Genomic DNA, 23,195 nt, shown 5'->3' on the forward strand with positions numbered 1-23,195 from the left:
AAGTTAGAATAAATTTTTAAATCGGGTAGTGTATATATAGAATTCCCTATTTTAGTAATATTAAGTTACTAACATTCAATATAACTTCGATTTATCTTTGATACAAAAGTCTACCTGTCTATCCTTCAAACATTATGAATACCGTTTCATTCACAATCTCTGCCCACAACTCCACAACCCATGTTGAATGTTGAAAGAAGGCAAAGGAAGCCTTTTACATAATGTGAATGCGATATCTGTCCTAAAATGGTACTTTGCTTGGTAATGATTAATTACAAACACACTATTTTTATGCAGGGGTTAGTAAGGTAATTTTGCAAGAGAATATATAAAAAGTGGGATAGCAAAGTTTACAGTCCAAATGAATCTACTGATGGAAGAGATCTTGACAGAAAAATGATGAATCACGCTACTAATATCCACTGTAAAGATACGTTTATGCTAGTTTAAACATTTTCTTTATAGAATGGGGTAAAGGGTGCAATTCTACTTTCAGCGTGATCATAGCCTCGTTAGGATACAATTTCAATCAATTGACACAAGATAATGATATTGTTCTATTTCACAAGAAAACTGACCAGACTGTAAATAAAAGAAGGCAATCACAACGCATTTTAGGATACTAAAAAACAATACCAAATATATGAACTAGGGTTTATGGATCCATATATGACGAGGTTTATGTCCTCGTTCTGCTACTTTCTGCTGCCCTTACCTGTGAGAAGTATGGATGTGCCTGCAGATACAACATTCGGATTTATTTACTTTTTTGGTTAAATAAAAAAAAGGCGGCTCAGTGGATGAGACTCCCAGGATAGGGTAGATGTACTATGTATGCAGCCTTACTATCGCAAGCAAAGAGGCTCAACCTTACTATCGCAAGCGAATAGGCTGTTCCTAGGTTTTGAACTTATGATCTCGGGTCACAAGGCAAACAACTTTACCATTGCACCAAGGATCACCCTCTTTCGGCTATATACAGAGATCACAAAATATCATGTAGTCTAAGGAAACCCCACAGCACAAGTAAAGAACCATGCTGCAGTACATTAATAAGAGACTAATTATTACCATCGCTTCTCTTGCTGTTAGCCTGTCCTGGTGATCATATCGAAGGAGCTTATCAAGAAAATCAATGGCCTGCAAGACAGTTATATCGAAATGATTAAAATCCGAACATGAGATTTGTGAAATTACAATATAAGCTAATTATGTAGTCCCAATGCCATATCAGAAGATGGAATAAATGACCTCTGGAGAAACAAGATGCTGATTATCTGCACTGATAAATTTAGACCAGGGCTTGCGGCTATGCCTGCAGAAGAAAAAGCAGAACATAATAAAAGAAGTGAGAAAGCAATAATACTTCATCTATATATCTTGAGGAAATATAGTAGAAATAGAAGTAACAAACTTTTAAGGAGTGTAATATTGTATTGCCAGATATTACGACAGGTTGTGAATTTAATAAATCAAAATTGAAGGATAGATACCTAAAACTGTGACTTATGGTATGGTAAGTTCTCAAAATTTCACCTCGTAGCTAAATGGTACTGAGTATCTTGCTAAACTTACATTCAATATTACTATGTTTACTTCTAAAAACATTCTCCAAAGCTGTAACTCACTGTTTATTCCCTCATTTGACTCTCACCAGGATTATATCCACTACAAAAAGTACGAACAACAGAACTGACTACTGGACTGGATATGCTCACTAAGTACATCCAAAGCAAGGTAAGAATATAAGGACTAAAGTTGACCCTTGGTGGAATTCAATAGTTCTAACTTCATTAGGCCGTATCTTTAGTGATCCTACCATCTATTCGCACACTAATTTTAATTACATCAAACTTATTGCTCAAAGATAAGCAACAAAAACTCCTTTTGTTCTCATGTGCCTTCCATAATATAAAAACCATGAGTAGATCTTTATGTTTCCTCTGGCACCTCCATCAATCTTTGTAAAAGGTATATTGCCTCAACGGTTGACCTTACCTTGCATAAAGTTGAATGGTTCTCTAAAATGGGAGTCCATCCTCTTAATCCCTGTTAATCATTTCCCATAGTTCCATAAGATGGCTCATGAGTTTAATACCTCACTAATAAAGGGAATCAAAGTGCTTAACCTCTACTATTTGACATTTTTTAAGTCTATGTAATTTCATTAAATAATTGTGAACCAATTTGATAGGAGTAAGGGAGGGCCAGTAATTCAAAATGTATATAAAAGAGGGAAAAGGAAGGTCTGGCTAAGTAAATAGCAAGCAAACTTCCACTTTTACCCTTAGTTAGTTAAGTCAGTTAGGCCTATAAATAGAAAGCTACTATCGTAGTTAGTTAGTTTTTGGAAGTTACAATTCTGATTTAGGGAAATCAGAGAGGGTTAGGATCATGGAATCCTAGAGCGTTCTATTCATCTTCTTCATTGTAATTCTTTCTACCTTCCATAAAATTCATAGAACCCTAACAAAATCACTTCGATTTTGGGTTAGGGGCACTATTCATCCTATTTCTTCTCAATTCTTTTATTCTTAGATACCAGTGTTTAACACTGGTATCAGAGCACCTTTCTTGGTGCCTGGGGAGTGGCTAGGTAGTCAATTGCGGATAGCGGAGCATAGCGGTCGACCCCAAAAACACTATAGCGGGATAGCGGGTAGCGGGATGACCGCTACAACTACATATAAATACACAAAGAAAACTTAAAATACACAATATTATATGTTATATCCTCCACATATAAATATACAAATGCACCAAAAACATTAAAAATATAAGTAATTCATACTTTTTTATGTTTTGACAACAAAAAGAAACTCACAAAAGGAAGGGAAGGGGAAAATAAAAGGAAAACAAAAAAATATAAGTAATACATTAACATGAAAGTATTGACATGTAAAGAGGGAAACCAAAAATAAATTTACATAAGGGGCAGACGGGAAGGGGCAGAGGAGAAGGGGGAGACGGGAAGGGGAAGAGGGAAGAGAAGGGAGGAGAAGAAGGGAAGAGAAGGGAGGAGAAGGGGAAGAAGTGTCACGTGACTTTTTTTTCGGTTAGTAGTCACATGTCTTCTTAAAATAAACAAAGAGAGAGGAGTATTTTATAAATAAAAAAACCTAAAAAACCAATGCCATGTAATAAAAAGTAAGGGAAAAATTGACATTTTCTATTAAATTAGGGTTCTTCAACCTGAAGCGGGTTTTGCAGTGGGTTCTGGCTCATGCCTCTGCTGAAACTCAACCTGCGACGGCCAGCCGCACTACGATATGCCATTCCATCGCGGGGAGGGACGGAAACCTCTGCAACCTCCACTATCGCGTGCGATCGACTACCCAGGGGAGTGGAACCACCATCGCTGTCGCTAAGGAATTCGGCTTATGGTGTCAACTAGAAGCATGGCTAAGGAAGGTGATAGTGGATCTCAAGAACGCGAAGATTTGCAACAAGAAAAGGAGGAAATTCGCCTTAGGTTAGAATTGAATGAGGCTCGAATGAAGAAAACGGAGGAATTGCTTGTTGCCATTGCTGCAAAGCTAGGGATTGCAAAGGGGGATAATTCGATGGAAGAAGCTAGTGAAAATGGTGACGAGATTGAAAGCAAAAGGAATCAACAAGGTTTTGATCGATGGCATAAATTGGAGATCCCAATCTTCCTTGGAGAGGATGCTTTCGATTGGGTTCAGAAATTAGAAAGGCACTTCAACCTCAGAGCCATTACAGAAGAGGAAAAGATGCAAGGCACGATGGTGGCCTTGGAGGGCAAAGCCTTGAGCTGGTTTCAATGGTGGGAGGGTTATAACCTATTGATAAACACTAGTATCAAAAGAAGTTTGAAAAGAAAGAATTTGTAAAGGAAATGCCCCTAACCAGAATCAATTTGATTCTGCTAGGGTTCTAGTGGAGAATTTTATTGAATTAGGATGAAGAATAGAAGAATTAGGAGTACAATGGATCCCTCGATCCTCCCCTGTTCCTGATTCCACAATCAGTGAACTTTCCCTCTCAAAAACTAACTAACTTCTCTTAACAACTTCCTATTTATAGAAATAGGAATAACTACCTAACTACCCAAGGGTATAATAGGTAAGTTTGGTTATTTTACTTCAACCAAACTCCCCTCTTGCCCCTTTTGTATACATTTGTCACCCTTGGCCTGGATTGAGCCTTATCAATACCCTCCCCTAAAAGAAACAACTTGTCCTCAAGTTGGAAATCTGGAAATCTTGCTTGAAGGGTGTCTATATCCTCCCAAGAACAGTCATGGTCTGGAAGGTCTTTCCATTTGACTAATACCTCCTTCTTCCCTTGAGCTCCTGTCCTCTGGTCCAAGAGGGTCTCTGGTTCTACCACTAATTCCAATTCTTCATTCAACATTGGAGGTAGGGCCTGAGGTAGTTGTTGAGGCTTTAGGGCCTACTTCAGCAAGGATATGTGGAATACTGGATGTATTCTGGCATGAGGGGGAAAAGCCAACTTATAAGCAACTGCTCCCACCTTCTCAATCACTTGGTAGGGACCACAGTATCTAGGAGCTAGCTTGGCATAAGGACGCTTGGCCAAAGACTTAAGTTTGTAGGGTTGTAACTTGAGATAGACCCAATCTCCCAACTCAAATCCCACATTCCTCGTGTGCTTATCTGCCTGTTGCTTCATCAGGTTCTGAGCTTTCAACAAATTTTCCTTCAATTCTGCCAACACCCCATCTCTCTGTATCACCGTCCTGTTTACCTCATCCACCTTAGAGGGAATAGCCCCTGCCTTCAGTAGAGTTGGTGCCTCTCTGCCATATAATGCCTTAAAGGGTGTCATCCCAGCTGAAGCATTATAATTGGAATTAAACCAGAACTCAGCCCAGGATAGCCACTCTAACCACTGCTTGGGTTTAGGGCCAGCAAAACACCTAAGGTAGGTCTCCAAGCATCTATTAACCACCTCAGTCTGTCCATCACTTTGAGGATGATAGGAAGTACTAAACTTTAGTTGTGTGCCAGCAACTTTGAACACCTCCTTCCAGAACTGGCTAAGGAACACAGAATCTCTATCAGAAATGATGCTAGAGGGAAACCCATGGAGCTTAACCACTTCTTTTAGGAACAGGGTAGCAACATCCTTTGCTGAATAAGGATGTCCCAAAGCAAACATGTGAGCATACTTGGATAATCTGTCAACAACCACAAAAATAGTATCCTTGCCTTTGATCCTGGGTAGCCCCCCTATGAAGTCCATAGAAATATCTCCCCATACTTCTTGAGGTATAGGAATGGGTTGTAAGAGCCCTGTAGGGGCTAGGGTAGAATACTTGCTCCTCTGACACACCTCACATTCCTCTACAAACCTTTTTATATCAGCCTTCATTCCCTCCCAGTATAAGAAGTTGGCAATCTTCTTGTAAGTCCTGAGATGGCCAGAGTGTCCACCCATGGGAGTATCATGACATTCTGCCATTATGATAGGAATTCTGTTGGAATTTTTGGATAAGACCAACTTGCCTTTATAATAGAGGACCCCCTTCCTTAACTCATAGTCTGGGTGAGATGTAGTAGAGATGATCATCTCTTGGATAACCTGCTTCCACTTGGGGTCTTGTTGCAACTCTGTATTCCATAGATCAACCTCCTCACTGCTAATAAGGGATATGGCAGAGTACATAAGTTTTCTGGAAAGAGCATCAGCCACAGAATTCTCACACCCTGGCTTATATTGGATCTCAAAATCTAGCCCAACCAACTTAGCTGCCCACTTGAATTGCTCATCTGAAAACAACCTCTGTTCAGTGAGAAATTTCAGACTCTTCTGATCTGTTTTGATGATGAAATGCCTTCCAACTAAGTAGTGCCTCCATTTCTGAATTGCCTGGACCAAGGCCATCAACTTCCTCTCATACACAGATTTCTGTTGAGCCCTTAAGGACAGACCCTGACTCCAAAAAGCTAGGGGTCTTCCCTCTTGCATTAAAACTGCTCCTAATCCCTTGCTGGATGCATCTGTTTCTATGGTAAAAACTTTCTCAAAGTTAGGAACAGCTAGCAAAGGCAGAGTAGTCATGGCTTTCTTCAACTCTTCAAAAGCAGCAGTGGCATCAGAATTCCATTTGAATGAATCCTTCTTGAGCAACTCAGTTAGTGGCTTAGCAATCCTACCATAATTCTGGACAAACTTCCTATAGTACCCAGTGAGCCCTAGGAACCCCCTCAAGGCCTTAATGTTGGTAGGTTGAGGCCAGGTCACCATATCCTCTACTTTAGACAAGTCAGCAGATACCCCCTGATCAGAGATGATGTGGCCTAGGTACTCAATGCTAGTCTGCCCAAAACTACACTTTTTCTGATTTGCCTTCAACTGATGTTCTGCCAGCAATGTCAACACTTGTTGTAGATGATGGTTGTGGGTTTCTATATCCAAGCTATAAACTAAGATATCATCAAAGAATACCAGGGCAAACTTCCTCAAATAGGGCCTCAAAATCTCATTCATCATGGACTGAAATGTATAAGGAGCATTGGTAAGCCCAAAGGGCATTACCAAGAACTCATAGTGCCCCTCATGAGTTCTAAAAGCAGTTTTCTCAACATCTGCCTCATTCATTCTTATCTGATGGTACCCTGCCTTGAGATCTAATTTGGAAAACATCCTGGCACCCCCTAACTCATCAAGCAACTCTTCAATCAAAGGGATAGGAAACTTATTGGGTACAGTAATCTTGTTAAGTGCCCTATAGTCAACACAAAACCTCCAACCCCCATCCTTCTTCTTCACCAAGATGACAGGGCTAGAGTATGGGCTTATACTAGGCCTAATCACCCCTGCCCCCATCATTTCTGCTACCAACCTTTCAATTTCAGCCTTCTGGTAGTGTGGACACCTATAAGGTCGAATATTAGGAACCTCAGTGCCCTCTTTTAAGTGAATGGCATGGTCATGTCTCCTTGGGGGAGGAAGACCCTGAGGTTCTTGGAAGACCTCCTGAAACAGGCAGAGCACCTGCTGCAATTCCTTGGGCACCCCACCTGCATCCTGAACCTGATGGAGAGTGTCATATTGAATTAGTAGGCCTTCCCCTTCTTCCTTAAGAACCTGCATGAAGGCCCCCAATGATAATTCTGTCCTGGTTAAAGTAGGATCCCCTGTTAAGGTGAAAGTAGACCCTGCTATGTTTATATTCAACACCATCTTCCCAAAATCAGCACTGACTCTGCCCAATCCTGCTAACCATTCAATGCCTAGCACCAAGTCCACCCCCTTCAACCCAAACAGGTAGAAATCCTGCACCACCTCAAGCCCTTGTAAACTCAATTTGAGTTGAGAACACCTTCCTTGACACTTCACTCGGTGGCCATCCCCCACTTCTACAAAATAAGCCCTGGTTTCTTGCACCTTCAACCCCATACTTTCCACCACTTCCTTGGCTATGAAGTTATGTGAAGCTCCACAGTCAATCATTACCACCACTGACCTTCCTCCTAGAATCCCTCTGATCTTCCAAGATTTGGTAGATGTGAACCCCCTATGGAATACAATGATAATTGTAAAGAGTTGAAGACATCAAGCTCCTATCCCAATTCCATTTCTCCCTTAGATTCCTCCCTCAGATTCCTCCCCTTCACCCAAGATGAGCATCCTAAGTTGCTTCTTCTGGCATATGTGATCCCTAGAAAAAGGTTCATCACACCGAAAACAGAGACCTTTTTCTCTCTTCTCCCTCATCTCCACACTGGTAAGCCTCCTATACTCTCCTCTGCTTCTAGATTGATCAACTTCCTGAACCCCCCTAGAGCTGCCAACCCCACTACTCCCTGTTGAGGACCCTCCCCTTCTAATATTACTCATATTAGATGGTTCTACTGATACCACTCTGCTATAAGCAGAGTTCTTGGAAGGGGCACTAGACCTCCCAAACCCCCCACTAGGCCTCCTATTCACAACTGTATTTTTCTGTTCAATGAGTATGGTTTTTTGTATCATCTCAGCTAGGGTGCCCAGTTCATACAATTTCACTTCTGCCCTAACCTCTTCCCTCAACCCATTTAAGAAAATCCCCTTCACAATATCTTGATTAGTATCCAGTAAAGCCCCTGCATATTTCTCAAATTCCTCTACATACAACTCCACACTCCCTTCCTGTTTTAAAGCTAACAACAATTCGAAAGGATTTTGTATCATTGAAGGTTGGAATCGCCTTACCACTGCAATCTTGAAACTGCTCCAAGTAGGTGATGGGTTACACCGTTCCCACCACTGAAACCAACTAAGAGCTCTCCCATCTAGGGCCACCATGGTTGCTTGCATCCTTTCAGCTTCTGTGATGGCTCTCATTGTGAAATACCTTTCCAATTTCTGGACCCATCCATGCGCATCATCACCACTGAAAATTGGAATCTCCAGCTTTCTCCATTTATCGTGGCACACGGGTAATTTCTGACTCTCCACCTCTTCATCGTTCTCACTACTCCTTTCTGGATTCTAGTTGTCACTCATAATCCCCAATTTCGAAGCTATAGCTTCGAGTAGATCCTCTGTCTTCTTCATGCGTGCCTCGTTGAATTCCACACGCATACGTAGCTCATCTCTGTCTTTTTTCATTCCCTCCCAATCCTCGTCTTCTCGTGACATACTTCTGGTAGATACCATTAGCAATTGCAGCGGAATCGTTGGTGGTTTCCACTCCCATCAGGCACCAAAAACGATGCTCTGATACCAGTGATAAACACTGGTATCAAAAGAAGTTTGAAAAGAAAGAATTTGTAAAGGAAATGCCCCTAACCAGAATCAAATCATTCTGCTAGGGTTCTAATGGAGAATTTTATTGAATTAGAATGCAGAATAGAAGAGAATAGAGCACAATGGATCCCACGATCCTCCTCTGTTACTGATTCCTCAATCGGTGACTTTTCCCTCTAAAAAACTAACTAACTTCCTCCAACAACTTTCTATTTATAGAAATAGAGATAACTACCTAACTACCCAAGGGTATAATAGGTAAGTTTGGTTATTTTACTTCAACCAAACTCCCCTCTTGCCCCTTTTGTATACATTTGTCACCCTTGGCTTGGATTGAGCCTTATCACCTATCTCCTACTTGGGAAAGCTTCAAAATAGATGTGGTAAGGAGGTTCCAACCATCTATGGTATAGAATCCTTTTGAATTACTTTTGTCCTTGAAGCAAGAAGGTAGGTTGAAGCTTATGTTGAGGAGTTTGAGAAGACAGAGAAGTATGCAAGGGCTTTAAGGGAGGTTAACCAAAAATTTGTGAGAGGGGTCTTCCTCAATGGACTCAAAGAGAAGATAATGGTGGAAGTGAGATTATATGAGTTAACCACTCTGCATGAGATAATTCAGAAGGCTACGCTCATTGAGCAGAAGAATATGGTAATAAGCAAAAGACCTAATCCCACCTATACTAAAAGTGTTGGATCATTTAGAGGGGGCCTTATAGTAAGATAGGGACATTAGACCCTTCATCCACAAATATTGTGGGCATTTGCGGGCACGGGCTAAACGAGTCGGCCATCCCGTTTTGCCATGTATACTCACAGGGTATTATAGAAGGTTTGTTCAGAATTATGGCAAGTTAGCCAAACCTCTTAATAATTTGCTTAAAAAAGAAGCTTTTCAGTGGAGTGAGGCAGCTACTACAGCTTTTGAAGGGTTGAGGCAGGCTATGATGAGTCTACCCATATTAGTTGTTCCTGATTTTTCCAAAGAATTTGTGGTAGAAACTGATGCTTCCAATAAAGGGCTAGGAGTTGTATTGATGCAAGAAGGCCCTTGGCCTTTTGGAGTCAAGGACTCTCATTGAAAGCACAGCAGAAATCAGTGTATGAGAGGGAATTGATGGCCTTAGTTCAATCTATTCAAAAGTGGAGGCACTACTTTTGGAGTCAAGGACTCTCATTGAAAGCACAGCAGAAATCAGTGTATGAGAGGGAATTGATGGCCTTAGTTCAATCTATTTAAAAGTGGAGACACTACCTTATGGGAAGGCACTTTGTAATCAGGACAGACCAAAGAAGCCTTAAGTTTCTCACTGATCAGAGGTTATTTTCAGAAGAACAACTCAAGTGGGCAGTGAAGCTTATTGGGTTGGATTTTGAGATCCAGTATAAAGCAGGCAAGGAAAATTCAGTAGTTGATGCTCTTTCTAGACAGAAAATGTACTCTGCAATTTATATAATTAGTAATAAGGACATGGATTCTTGGAGCCAAGAACTACAGCAGGACCATGCGTGGAAGAGGGTTATGCAAGAGTTGGTGGTGTCCCCTAATGCTCATCCTGGTTATGAACTCAGAAAGGGTGTACTATACTATAAGGACAGATTAGTAGTGTCCAAGTCTTCAAACAGGATTCCCCTTATCATGGCTGAATGTCATGAAACTCCTATGGGAGGGCACTCAGGGCACTTCAAAACTTTCAAGAGAATTGCTAGTTTCTTATTTTGGGAGGGAATGGGGTCTGATATCAAGGCTTTTGTAGAAGAGTGTGATGTTTGCCAAAGGAATAAGTACTCTACTTTAACTCTTGCAGGGTTGTTGCAACCTCTCCCTGTTCCTCAGCAAGTTTGGATGGATACCTCTATGGATTTCATAGGGGTTTACCAAGAACTAGAGGGAAGGATACCATATTTGTAGTAGTGGACAGACTGACTAAATATGCACACTTCTTTGCATTGGAGCATCCTTACTCTGCCAAGGATGTAGTCATAGTGTTCTTAAAGGTGGTGAAGCTACATGGATTCTCTAACTCTATAGTTTCAGATAGAGACCCCTTGTTCTTAAGCCACTTTTGGAAGGAATTGTTTAGAATGGATGGTACTCACTTGAAGCTAAGCACTTCCTACCACCCTCAAACTGATGGTCAAACAGAAGTGACAAACATATGCTTAGAGACCTACCTTAGGTGCTTTGTATGTCCAAAACCTAGGCTATGGTTAGATTGGTTACATTGGGCAGAATTTTGGTTTAACTCCAACTATCACACTTCAGCTGGGATGACTCCATTCAGGGCTCTATATGGGAGGGAACCACCTACATTGTTGAAAGCAGGGGCTATCCCTTCTAAAATTGAAGAGGTGAATCAATTGTTTGTTCTAAGGGATGGGATTTTGGCAGAATTGAAGACCAACTTAGCCAAGGCTAAAAATCTTATGAAACAACAGGCTGACAAACATAGGAGCGAATTGAAGTTTGAAGAGGGAGATTGGGTGTTTCTGAAGTTGCAGCCTTATAAAATGAAGTCTTTGGCTAACAGGCCGTATGCCAAGTTAGCTCCTAAATACTATGGGCCATTTCAGATATTGAATAAAGTGGGTTCTATAGCATACCAACTAGATTTGCCTCCTATGTTGAATGAGGAACTGGAATTAGTGGTCTCACCAGAAGATATCTTATATAGCAGAGAGGATCCACATGTAAATACAGAGGTCTTAGTGAAGTGGCAAAATCTTCCTACACATGAATGTTCATGGGAATTAGCAGCAACCCTACATGACCGGTTTCTTGGTTTCCCACTTGAGGACAAGCTGGTTGTTGAAGGGAGGGCCTGTAATTCGAAATGTATATAAAAGAGGGAAAAGGAAGGTTTGGCTAAGTAAATAGCAAGCAAACTTTCCCCTTTACCCTTAGTTAGTTAAGTCAGTTAGGCCTATAAATAGAAAGCTACCTATGGTAGTTAGTTAGTTTTTGGAAGTTACAATTCTGATTTAGGGAAATCAGATAGGGGTTAGGATTGTGGAATCCTAGAACGTTCTATTCATCTTCTTCATTGTAATTCTTTCTACCTTCCATAAAATTCATAGAACCCTAACGGAATCACTTCGATTCTGGGTTAGGGGCACTATTCATCCTATTTCTTCTCAATTCTTTTATTCTTAGATACCAGTGTTTAACACTAGTATCAGAGCACCTTTCTTGGTGCCTGGGGAGTGGCTAGGTAGTCAATTGTGGATAGCAGAGCATAGCATAGCAGTCGACCCCAAAAACACTATAGCGGGATGACCGCTACACTTAAGGGAAAAATATAAGTAACTTATATCCTAAACATATAAATACACAGAAAACTTAAAATGCACAATATTATATGCTATATTCTCCACATATAAATATACAAATACACCAAAAACATTAAAAATATAAGTAATTCATACTTTTTATGTTTTGACAACCAAAAATAAAAGGAAAACAAAAAAATATAAGTAATACATTAACATGAAAGTATTGACATGTAAAGAGGGAAACCAAAAATAAATTTACATAAGGGGCAAAGGAGAAGGGGCAGAGGAGAAGGGGGAGACGGGAAGGGGAAGAGGGAAGAGAAGGGAGGAGAAGGGAAGAGAAGGGAGGAGAAGAAGGGAAGAGAAGGGAGGAGGAGAAGGGAGGAGAAGAAGGGAAGAGAAGAAGGGAGGAGAAGGGGAAGAAGTGTCACGTGACTTTTTTTTAGGTTAGTAGTCACATTTGCTAAGAAATAAGTTGAAAATCAAAAGGAAAATGATACCTTCCTACTTGTGCATCAAGTTGGGGATCAAGCTCCAAATGATACTTATTCAGATATGCATTCAGTTCATCAGTCCCAAGCACCTGCAGATCGCACAAAAAAGAAAAGAAAATACAACCTTCAGATCTGAAAAGAAAAGCATCTATTACAGGAAGGGCCATGGAGAGGCAACTTGTTTAAAAACGAATATACTAGCATGCTGAACAACAGCAAGGGATCTAATACTTTAATGGGTTTTCTTAATCTCAGTCCTTAGGGCTGAGGATAAGAGTCAAAAAATGGTAAAACAATATTGAGAAACTAAGTCCGCTACCTCTTAAAATATTATATATTTAGTTCTACAATGTAAGAGTACTTTTTTTAGCCTGTTAAGAAAATCCTACTTTAATTACGCCATTTAATAAAAGATAAAGATATTGTAGTCTATAACTAAAACATGACATTAAACTGTACAGCGTCAAGAAGACAATTCTGCAACTTCTTTTATTTTTTGTAAACTAGTTCTGTAACTTACATAATTGCAAACAACCAAGGATGTTACCTTTGCTATTTTGACAAGTTGATCATGGTTGTCGTGACCATAAAAGAAAGGTTCCTTGCGAAATATCTACAAAAAGTACAATGAACAAATCGTAACCCAAAATTAATGATTTTACAAATATAGATTTCAAATTAGACCTTCATATACAAATAATGCCAAAGGTATGCCAAAATAATCAATAAGTTGTAACATGTAGAAATAACTCTCACCATTCCAGCAAACATGCAGCCAAGGCTCCACATATCTAATGAGTAGTCATAGTCTTGCAAATCAACTAGAAGTTCAGGGCCTTTAAAGTATCTGAAAAGCAAAGCATAAGTACGTGTAATTTTTTTCAGTGACATTTAAGAACTCGAGAAACAATCTCATCCCAACATTGCAATACTATAAAGTCTGGGAAAATTTAAGGGTACCCTTGTTTTAGGAAAACATTTCCTATTTTCATTCTATACTTGATTCTTAAAAGTAATTTTCATTCTCACTCTTTGACATTTTCATTCCAGTATATTGCTTGTGAAACATGGTGGTTTGGGGGTCGCTCCAAGACCCCCTTCGAATGGCTTAAATTCTTGCAGTCATTTCAGTTGTTCGCCATTCTGTTCACCTCTCCAATCTATTATGTGGTGTATATAGGTTCTAGAACAGCATTGGGTTGTGCAGCACCCACTTACCATTCATTTTGAGGAGTTCCCTTCTATTTTCGAGTCTTGAAATTGGATTTGCAATTGAAAATTTTGCGAGACAGCTGATGGTGATGCAAGGTAGAGCGAAGTTTTCATGATATGCTTTTTTTTCTAGCAGATGATAGGGGACAAGGAAGACAAAGGAACAAAAGGGTCCCATGCATCAAAATGGAAAGAGGTGGAAAGAGGAAAATCAAATTCGATTAGAATTTAAAAAAAAAAAGACACTGCATAAAGGGAATCATGCCAAAAAATTAATGCTGCCCTAAAAGAAGGAAAAAGTATCTGAAGGACTAAAGTTTAAATGGAAGACTAAGACCTTGAAACATGCTACTAATAAGATTTGAAAAACATTTAGGGAACCAGAAAAAAGGTACAAGGATGTTTTGGCTGCAAATGACAGAGAAGAGTATGACTGGAAGACATAAGGCAGAATACCACCAAGCTCACAACAAAACCTCAAAATAGTACTTCATCCAAGCCAAGAGCTCTTGAAAACCCTGTTTTTGCTTTAAAAGCCTTCCTGCACGCAATGAATTACTGGCTTTGGAGCTTCTAAGTTTTAATATCTTAAGCTAGGCCTAGACTCAAATGCCCCTTTAAATTTCTTATGAGAAGTTGATAAAATGAGGAAAAACATGGTTATTTAACAAAATCTAAAAATACGTGATCACTTTTGACACAATGTGTATTAGCCTGCTGAGGAATGCTTGCATCATAAGGTTCAGCGTCAAGGATAAATAGGACAAAAGGACTCCGCCTATGGCTTTTAAAACAACACTGTTTCACATTAATATTGTACAGGACAAGTATTCGATAATATATGATTATGGATAAATTAGTGTACTGCAAGGCGCAGGCTTCTGGAAGAAAAGTCTGATTATTATTTATAAAATTTGAAACTGAGATAAAAACAAAAAATATGACTTAAAATCTAAAAGCTAGCACACATATAGAAGACTCCTTACAAGATGCTAGAAACGAAGGGGGGAAGACTAAGGTATTCAGAATCCTAAATTCTTAATATAAACAATGGTCAGAATAATTTTATATTGTGATCTTTAATAAATATTTATAAAGCATACATTAATTTACTACAATACTTTGTGCACGTCATGTAACACTATGTTTAGTAGCAATAGAGGCCACATCTTATTAACAAGAAACCACTTTAAGACCCATATTTTAGTTAAGAAAGTTGTGGTGTTGCTGGATTTTGTATTAGTATTAGTGATGCACCCTTAGTTTGTGTTCAACATATTCAGAATGATTACTATGGACGTACCATCACTAGGCCTGCAACAATTCCTGTACCTTATTCATATTGAAAATTTCATGAAATCATGCATAAATTGCTAATGATGCCTTAAATGTTTTGATTCAAGATGTTATACATTAAAAAACTCAGGCTTGTCAATTTAAATAACTTCACTTTTAGGGATATAGTTGAGACTGTGACAATTCGTCTGAGAACATTACCTTGAAGCCACACGGACATTATATTCCTGTCCAGGATGATAAAATTCAGCAAGACCCCAATCTATCAAGCGAAGTTTTCGTAGTTCATGATCAATCATAACATTATGAGGCTTGACATCTCTATGCATTATGCCTTGAGAGTGACAGTAATCCAAGGCCTGCAACTCAAAACTACAGCTCTTATGTAACCTAAAATGATCCTCAATACATATTTGTACAATTAAGAAGTAATCATTTTCATGATGCATAAGGAAAAGTCTCTACTCATGAACCACATGCAAGATTCCAATAAGAAGACTTCTCTAAGATAAAGGTACTCAAATTATTTCTATGAAAAAATAAGCTAATTATTGAGGGGACACAACAGCAGCAGTCCATATACACCACAGGTACAGGGGAGATTGAAGTATTATATTACCTTAAGGAGCTCATATATGTAATAGCGTATGTCATAATCAGTTAAGGTTGGATACAAAACTTTGAAATCTGTACTGTTGACATGCTCAAATATTAAGCTAGGAGTTTTAGAGTGTTGATCTCTGACAATATCAAGAAGCTTCACAATATTTGAGCCGCCACAAAGGTTCTGAAGTATTTTTATCTCTCTTTTAATCTGCAAAATGATGTTGAAGATCTCACAAGGTAAGAAAAAATTTCAGAACTAAAAAGATATTGCACATGAAACACCACAAAACTCCATAAAATAAGATCAAAATTTAAAGCCAACACAAGATGTCAACTACTTCTTAATCACAAGATTTCTTTTCAGAAAATGGAAAGTATATAAATAAGTCCAACAATATGAGGAGCTGTCCATACTGAAAAGACTGGTTTGAACTTCGAAGATCCTCTTTTGAGTCTTTTCTATTGAAACCTTAACTTCCAAAGATCTCTTATCTTTAATTACATTCTAATATGGCAGTCCTGTAACCATGCTATATAATTGGATATGCTACTAATCATGTTATAAGCCTTTTACTTTATTGTTAAAGAAGTTTCATACATTATATTGATATCCTTAAAGCTAAACAAAGATTATATTATACCTTCTTAGTCTTATATTTGATGTCTTGTTATGAAGAATTTTAATTTTTTTCACGTTTTGGAAATAATTGTTGCACAACTGTTGGGGAGATCGTGCAGAGTAGACCAGTTTTTATCGAATAGCTTACAAAGATTGAGGAGTACAACATAAATTTGTTTGTATAAGTAACATTACTCTTTAACCAGCAGAATTATAAAAATAGGTCTGACAAAACAGCCCAGACTAGGTTTATCCAAAGATTTCAATTCCCAAAGGAAGGGATGAAAGCAACATGAATCAACGAATAAAAAAAATCTTGCCTTCTTTTTCTTGACAGGCTTGAGAATCTTGATTACACAGCGCTCGTTGCTATTAACATTTATGCCTTCGAAAACCTCACTATACTTCCCTCGCCCCACTTTTCGTACAACTTCATAATCATCTTGATCGCTGAAAACAGCATACAGTACATCAAAACATAATATCAGAATGAAAATTGTAAAAAAAAACAAACAAAAGAGATTTCAGGTTATTTGGCATTAGCCTCATAACTTGAGAAATGACAAAATACAGACATAGCACATCTATTAACTTGTTTGGAAAATTTCATTTCCAGAGAAGAAATGTCATCAATTAACTTTGAATTACACAGTGATTCAGCTTCTCTGCTCATAACACACACAAAAACATTGAAAAATGTTACATGAAATTGTTCATCACCTAGAAATTCAAAAAATCTATGCACAGAGACGTATTCATAACCTAAAATCTCCATTCATTGTAAATTGTATTTGTTACGAAATCAAAGCATAACATAAACAAGATGAGAAATTAACAACAGAATAATAATTAGATTAGGGTTTGGAACATTACCCCCATTGAACGGTGAGAGATTCGTAGTCCCAATACTCTTTGGGACGAAGAACATTGATATCGGTGTAGACACGCGCCTTCGACATGGTTGAGCGGTTAGAATCTAAGATCTGGACACGGTGGCGGTGCACAGTAGTAGTGTCGTTGATAGGGTGGGTGGAGGTGCGCAGGATAGGAGGTTGCGCAACCGGTGCACGAAAGGCGACAAGGGTGCACAGTAGCAAGATGCGGAGAATTGTTTGTGGTTCGTGCGCATATTTAAAGTGTGTGCAGAGTATTACATTTTTATTACATTTATCTCTTTTTTATAGGAATAAACATCCTAGAGTAAGTTTTTTGTGTTAGAAAAAAATGGACAACAAAAACAAAATGGAGGATTTTTTTTGTTGTAAGAGACACTTTTTGGATATAACTTTTTAATTTTTTATCCAAATTTTTTTGTTAAAGTTTCATAACACTGATATTGTTTTCTCTTTTCCAAACCGTTTAGATTCCACAAATCTCTCATACTCTTCTTTCTTAAACCTTAGAAGTTAGAAAGCCCATAGCATTACAAAATGGTGCGTTTTTGGTTTGTTCTTTGTCCAATTTTTGTTTGTCTCACTCAGTACGTGTAATTCTGACAAAATAGTATTGGAGTTAATTTTAATATATTCCAAAGTGCACATATTCAAATTGAAAATTCTTTGAACCCATAATTCTAATACAAAATTATAATTCTAACAAATGTTTGTTGGAAAATGTTCCATCACAGTATTTAAACTGATCGAATACCGGTCAACTCATAGAATTATAGGTCATCATCAAACGAATAATATTGGACTTATATGGTTGTTGGTCATGCTCAAATGGACGACTTAGTTAAGGAAACAACGACAATAATAAAATATGGTCTGGTCAGTGCCTACATAACTACAAAAATATAGACTTTTCCTATATCATTGATGCGTCGCTTGAATAATGCAGCTTTTGCTACAGGGTTAAACACGTCATCTTAACATTGTGGGCAACCCTCTGACACACAGTAGGACAGACTTAATATACGGTTTCAGCAGCCTACATAGGCGATAAGGTGACCCGCCCTATATAAAGCATTGTGCCACATAGAACAGATATACAAGGTGGCTACCCGACATAGATAAAACAATCCACGTCAATCTGGACAAACCTAGTAGAACAACTCATATTGATTAAAGAACATCTCACTTTGGGGTAGGGGTGAGCAGGACTCAACCCTACCTGCTCACCCAATATGACCTGATCATGACCGGACCCGAATAGGGTCGGGTCTCATCGGGTCTAGGGTCAGGTCTCATCGAGTCTAGGGTCGGGTTCAGATTCAAAAATTAGACCATATCAATATTTAGGGTCGAGTAGGGACCAAGCATGACCTGACCCGTCCCATTGTCACTCACTCATCATGTTTGTATGTGTCTTTGTTCAAACATGTGCAGAATAACAACACATTTTTGGTCGGAAATATCATTGATTCTCTAATTTTTGCATCATATATACATATATCATTTTATATGTCAAATAACATATTCATAATAATAATTAATATTGAAAAACTTTATCTAAAATGAGTGTGCATTATATTTAATTGAGTCTTGAGTCAGGTTCGGGTTTAAAGGCTGATTCGATTGATATTCAGGGTCGGGTTAGCTTCAAATCTATGGCTAGATCTTGGTTCAAAAAAATGATCCGACCAATATGTAGGGTCGAATAAGAACAAGTTTTAACAAGTCACATGTTCACCCCTACTTTAAGGTACATTGCACTCAACATCTTTATAAATAGGAGATATCCTTCATAAGAAAGACTTACTTACGCTCTTGTACTCTTATGTTAACTTGAGCATCCAAGTGCCTTTTTAAATACCACCAAAGGTGATCTAATGCCAACTCTTGTTCGAATTCAATACTAAAATCATAATTCCGACCTACCACCTCCACATAGAGAAACAAAAACATTATACATTTCAATATATATGATTGTCATGATGTATAATTTTAAAAAAAATATATATTTCCACATGTATATGTCTAAAACAATGCATGCATTTCTATATAGTTTCAGACCAGCTTAAGTGATCCATTCTTTTACCGACACAATATAATGCAATACAATCTTAAAACGGTAAAAAAGCCTAAGCATATGGATATGGAGTACATACACAAACTTCACACTTCACATCTTTAGCTTCGCTATAAACAGACGACTTATGGCACAAAGCATCATTCATTGTTCCAACATATTGGTTCGTAACGAAAAAAACTAGTAGATATGAAAGTAGTTGAAAGTTTATTAAACTAAAATTATTCAGTGAAATTAATTTTGTAATTAGTTGAAATTTAAAAAATAACTAAAAAAAAGCATACATTATTTATTTATTTTGTTGTTTATTAAATGAAGTAATTAAATACATACATAATTTAAAAATATTTATTTATTTTTATATTTTAATTATAATTGGATATATAATATTTTATTTATTTATTTATTTTATTTGAATATATTTTGTATTTTCAATATTTTTCCAAAATATAATTAAGTTACATAAGTTTATAATATTCTTCCACCATTAATATTATATATCATTAAAAGATATAATATGATAATATTTTGAACATTCATTAACAATCAAATAGAAGAATATTGTATACATTATATGTAACTATGTCACATGCAACCATGTCATAAAAATAAAATAAAATAAATATATAATCAACAGGGTACTTTGTTTTATATAAAACACTATAAATTGTGTAATATACCTGAAGTGATAATCATTGGGAAGCTACACAAATGAAGGGGGTTGTTGATTTTTTCTATGTGAAGAAATCGTAAATTGAGGAAAGGTAAGAGTGAGAGATAAAGTTAAGAAGTTTTTTTAGTTAAGAGCATATAATGTAATTTATTAAAATATTGAATGATAAAATTAGAAAGCGAATCATTGAAATTTACTTTCTAAACACCCTTCTGAAAAGTAGCTTTCAAATGCTACAAGCTCTTTTCTTAAAAGCTACAAAATATCTACAATTTTTATTTACGGAACGCCTATAATAACTTTTTGAGTGACTCAAAAAATTACAAAGTACCGGAAAAGCTACATGCATGAATATATTTTTTCAAAATTATAAGATTATACATTCCAACACCGATTTGTCTTAATGTATAATATTTTTCGTACAACTAATTATCTTGAAGTGAAACATTTTTTGAAATTTCACTTCTGATAAATCAGTGTGAATATTATTTTTTCACTTCTAATACTGATTAGTTGGTAGTGAAGAGTTACAGATGAAAACATATTATTGGAATGAAAACATATTATTTGGAATGAAAACAAAAATAAAATTGTTTGGAGTTATAGGGTGAGATGGTGGTGGGGTTTCGGTTATGGATTTGTGCTTTTATGAAGAAGAGAGCATAAATAAGGTGATATTGAAAGAATATATGAAGGATGGAAAAACAGATTATGATATTTTGGAACTTTTAAAGTTAAATAAATAACTGAAACTCACCCTAAAAAATGAAGAAACCGTGTACAAAAATGAATTGTGGACTTATCCGAAAAATGAAGAAAGTGAAATTGCTATAGACGGGATCAGTTAACTAATAATGAATTTCTAAGAAACAATAAAGGAAACAACTTTTTTAAAAAGTTTAATATTTATATACCAAACATTTTTATGCAGTCATTACATTGTACATCATTCATATATTTACTCTTTTATTTATAGGTAAATGATAGATTAATGCATGATTGATCACGATGCATTCATAGTATAAAAAAAGTTAATACATTTTAGTGTATAAATTATTTTTATATGGCTAATTTAAATAAAAAATAAGTTAAGAGTAAAATATGAAAATAATTTAAAGACTTGTTAAAAAAACAACTTACAAACACCTTGAAAATAAAAATAACTAATAATTTTACATGAATTATAAAAAGTAAAGAGCGTATTAAAAATAAGCTACTTCCTAAACTTATAAAAACTAGAAAGTAGGCACGGGCACTTCCATGCATACTTCTCATTCCCTAGAGCTTCTAATTTATTGAAGATTGAGATCCAATTGCTGTTTATTATAGATATCATTTCTATGAATATATAATGGTTTAAATCTACTTGTTAATTTACTCTTAGAATAAGTGGATCTCTCCCCTTTATTAAAGATCATGACTTTTACACAATTGAAAAAAATAAAGAAATAATGAATCAAATTAGTTAAATAAATTAAGCAAATAAATTTAAATATATTTGCACTGAAAATCATATGTTCAAATTCAAATTTTCAGGATCTAAAAAATGAGTTAATATATAATTTCAATATAATTTTATATTGTTTGAGATTGGCTTGGAATTTGGGATTAAAGTAAAGTTATTTTGGTTGTCCCAAGGCTGCCCAAATTATTTCAAAGATATGCATATTTGGCTTAACCAAATCTTTAAGATTGTCTGTGATGTTCGTTCTTGGCTTTCTCGCTATTGGCTAGTTGAGATTAAATTTATTGTTCATAAAACTAACCAAGTAGGTGACTACATGTCAAGACTTGGATCATATTCGTCGGAGATGTTCAGAACATGAGACATGGCTCCTTGTGTTTGTTATTGCTATCTTGCTCATGATCTTTTTCTTGTTACTTAGTTTTTCCTTCCTCTTGGTCTTTGTTTTCGTTTGATTTCCAATGTACCAAAACAACTTAAGAATTGATAATCATTAATTTATATATGGTGGGTAACATCAAATATTGTATTTTTTCAAATTCAATTGAGATGTAATAGAAATAATTTTTTTCCAAAAGCAACCAAAAATGAAAATTGCTCACACCTGAAGCAAACTATGTTTAGACTAAAGTTATATTTTTCATCTATCAAAAAAGTTGCTTTACTTCCAAACTTCACTTATTGACTTTTGGTAATCATTTAAAATACATTAATGATATTGATAGCATCAGAAGGGTTTGGCTTTTCGGATTTTGATTATTTGGATTAAGAATCGAGAGTAGTTAGTGGCTAGGGATGACGAGAGTTTTGGTGCAAGTGTGAAAGGAGAAGGAAATTATCACCGGAAGGTAAATTGTACGGTAAAGATTTATATATAATTAATATATTATTTAATATTTATTTGTATTATTTTTTTAAAAGTCAATAAAAATTAAATATGAATAATAAACGATACAATAACAGTATAGAAATCTCATATAAATATATATATATATATATATATTTCTCAATTGCTTTGTCGTCACAAGATACAATAAACATATAAACAATTAATTATTAGAATGCATGTCTATGTCTATGAATTTTCAAGCATAAACATCATATATGACGATGGATGAGAGGATTTTGGGTTGTGTTGCAGATTTGTTTTGGGCTCCATCACCATATCATTAGGGTTTGCATAATTAAATTATGTTAGCCCATCCCATTTGCACTCATGAATATGTTTTTCATACCCAATTTTACAAATTCTATACCAAATCTTTTAAAACCAATCTCATCATTTATCTTGAATCTTCTCACCTAACTTCTTCTTCACCTATCAATATTCCAATGGCAAGAACATGATACTTGGTTCTACTTCTGCAATTTGTTGAAGTGGTTGTGCATGATTGTGATGGGTAGAAGAAGATGAATACGAAAATGTATCTTCTACAAGAACAAAGAAGACGAAAATGAAAATGAAGGAAGAAGTAAAAGAAGAAGATGGGGATGAAGAAGAATATATTTTTATATTAGAAAATGGAATGAGCCTTTGGGACTTTGTTTAATACTTCACAAATTGAACTATATCAGACAATTCAGTTCAAATTGAACCATATAAGAGCAAATCGGAACTTATAATGCACACTAGACATAATAAAATAGTGCAACAACAAGTTGATTTCACCTTTTATTATAGAAGAGCAAATGTACTGAAAGCAGCAAAGGAAATTTGCAACATCCCTTGCACAGTAACAAACAAAATATAGGAGTATTAAGAAAAACCAAAATATAGTAAAGCGTCATTTAGGTACTTGAAAGATTTAAGGGCTACTAACTTAGTTACCAAAGATTTTTTCACCAACTAAATCCCTAAAATATCAAATG

At 36.4% G+C, this 23,195-nt stretch overlaps 1 protein-coding gene and 1 long non-coding RNA gene across 2 annotated transcripts; one reads left to right on the forward strand and one right to left on the reverse strand.

The window, feature by feature from the left end:
- LOC109333255 (casein kinase II subunit alpha-2-like) lies at positions 386–17,360 on the reverse strand. Its single transcript, XM_019568645.1, has 10 exons — positions 17,092–17,360; positions 16,539–16,668; positions 15,613–15,807; positions 15,195–15,352; positions 13,242–13,332; positions 13,033–13,098; positions 12,492–12,574; positions 1,252–1,315; positions 1,072–1,140; positions 386–736 (listed from the first exon to the last, which is right to left on the reverse strand). Exons 1-10 carry the CDS (start codon positions 17,175–17,177, stop codon positions 680–682), a joined length of 999 nt encoding a protein of 332 aa, XP_019424190.1. The 5' UTR covers positions 17,178–17,360; the 3' UTR covers positions 386–679.
- LOC109333256 lies at positions 1,283–12,576 on the forward strand. Its single transcript, XR_002105992.1, has 3 exons — positions 1,283–2,177; positions 8,211–8,213; positions 12,467–12,576. It is a non-coding gene; the product is annotated as an uncharacterized LOC109333256 (long non-coding RNA).

The sequence above is a fragment of the Lupinus angustifolius genome, chromosome LG18 (assembly GCF_001865875.1).
Source record: "Lupinus angustifolius cultivar Tanjil chromosome LG18, LupAngTanjil_v1.0, whole genome shotgun sequence".
In the NCBI taxonomy this organism is placed as follows: domain Eukaryota; kingdom Viridiplantae; phylum Streptophyta; class Magnoliopsida; order Fabales; family Fabaceae; genus Lupinus; species Lupinus angustifolius.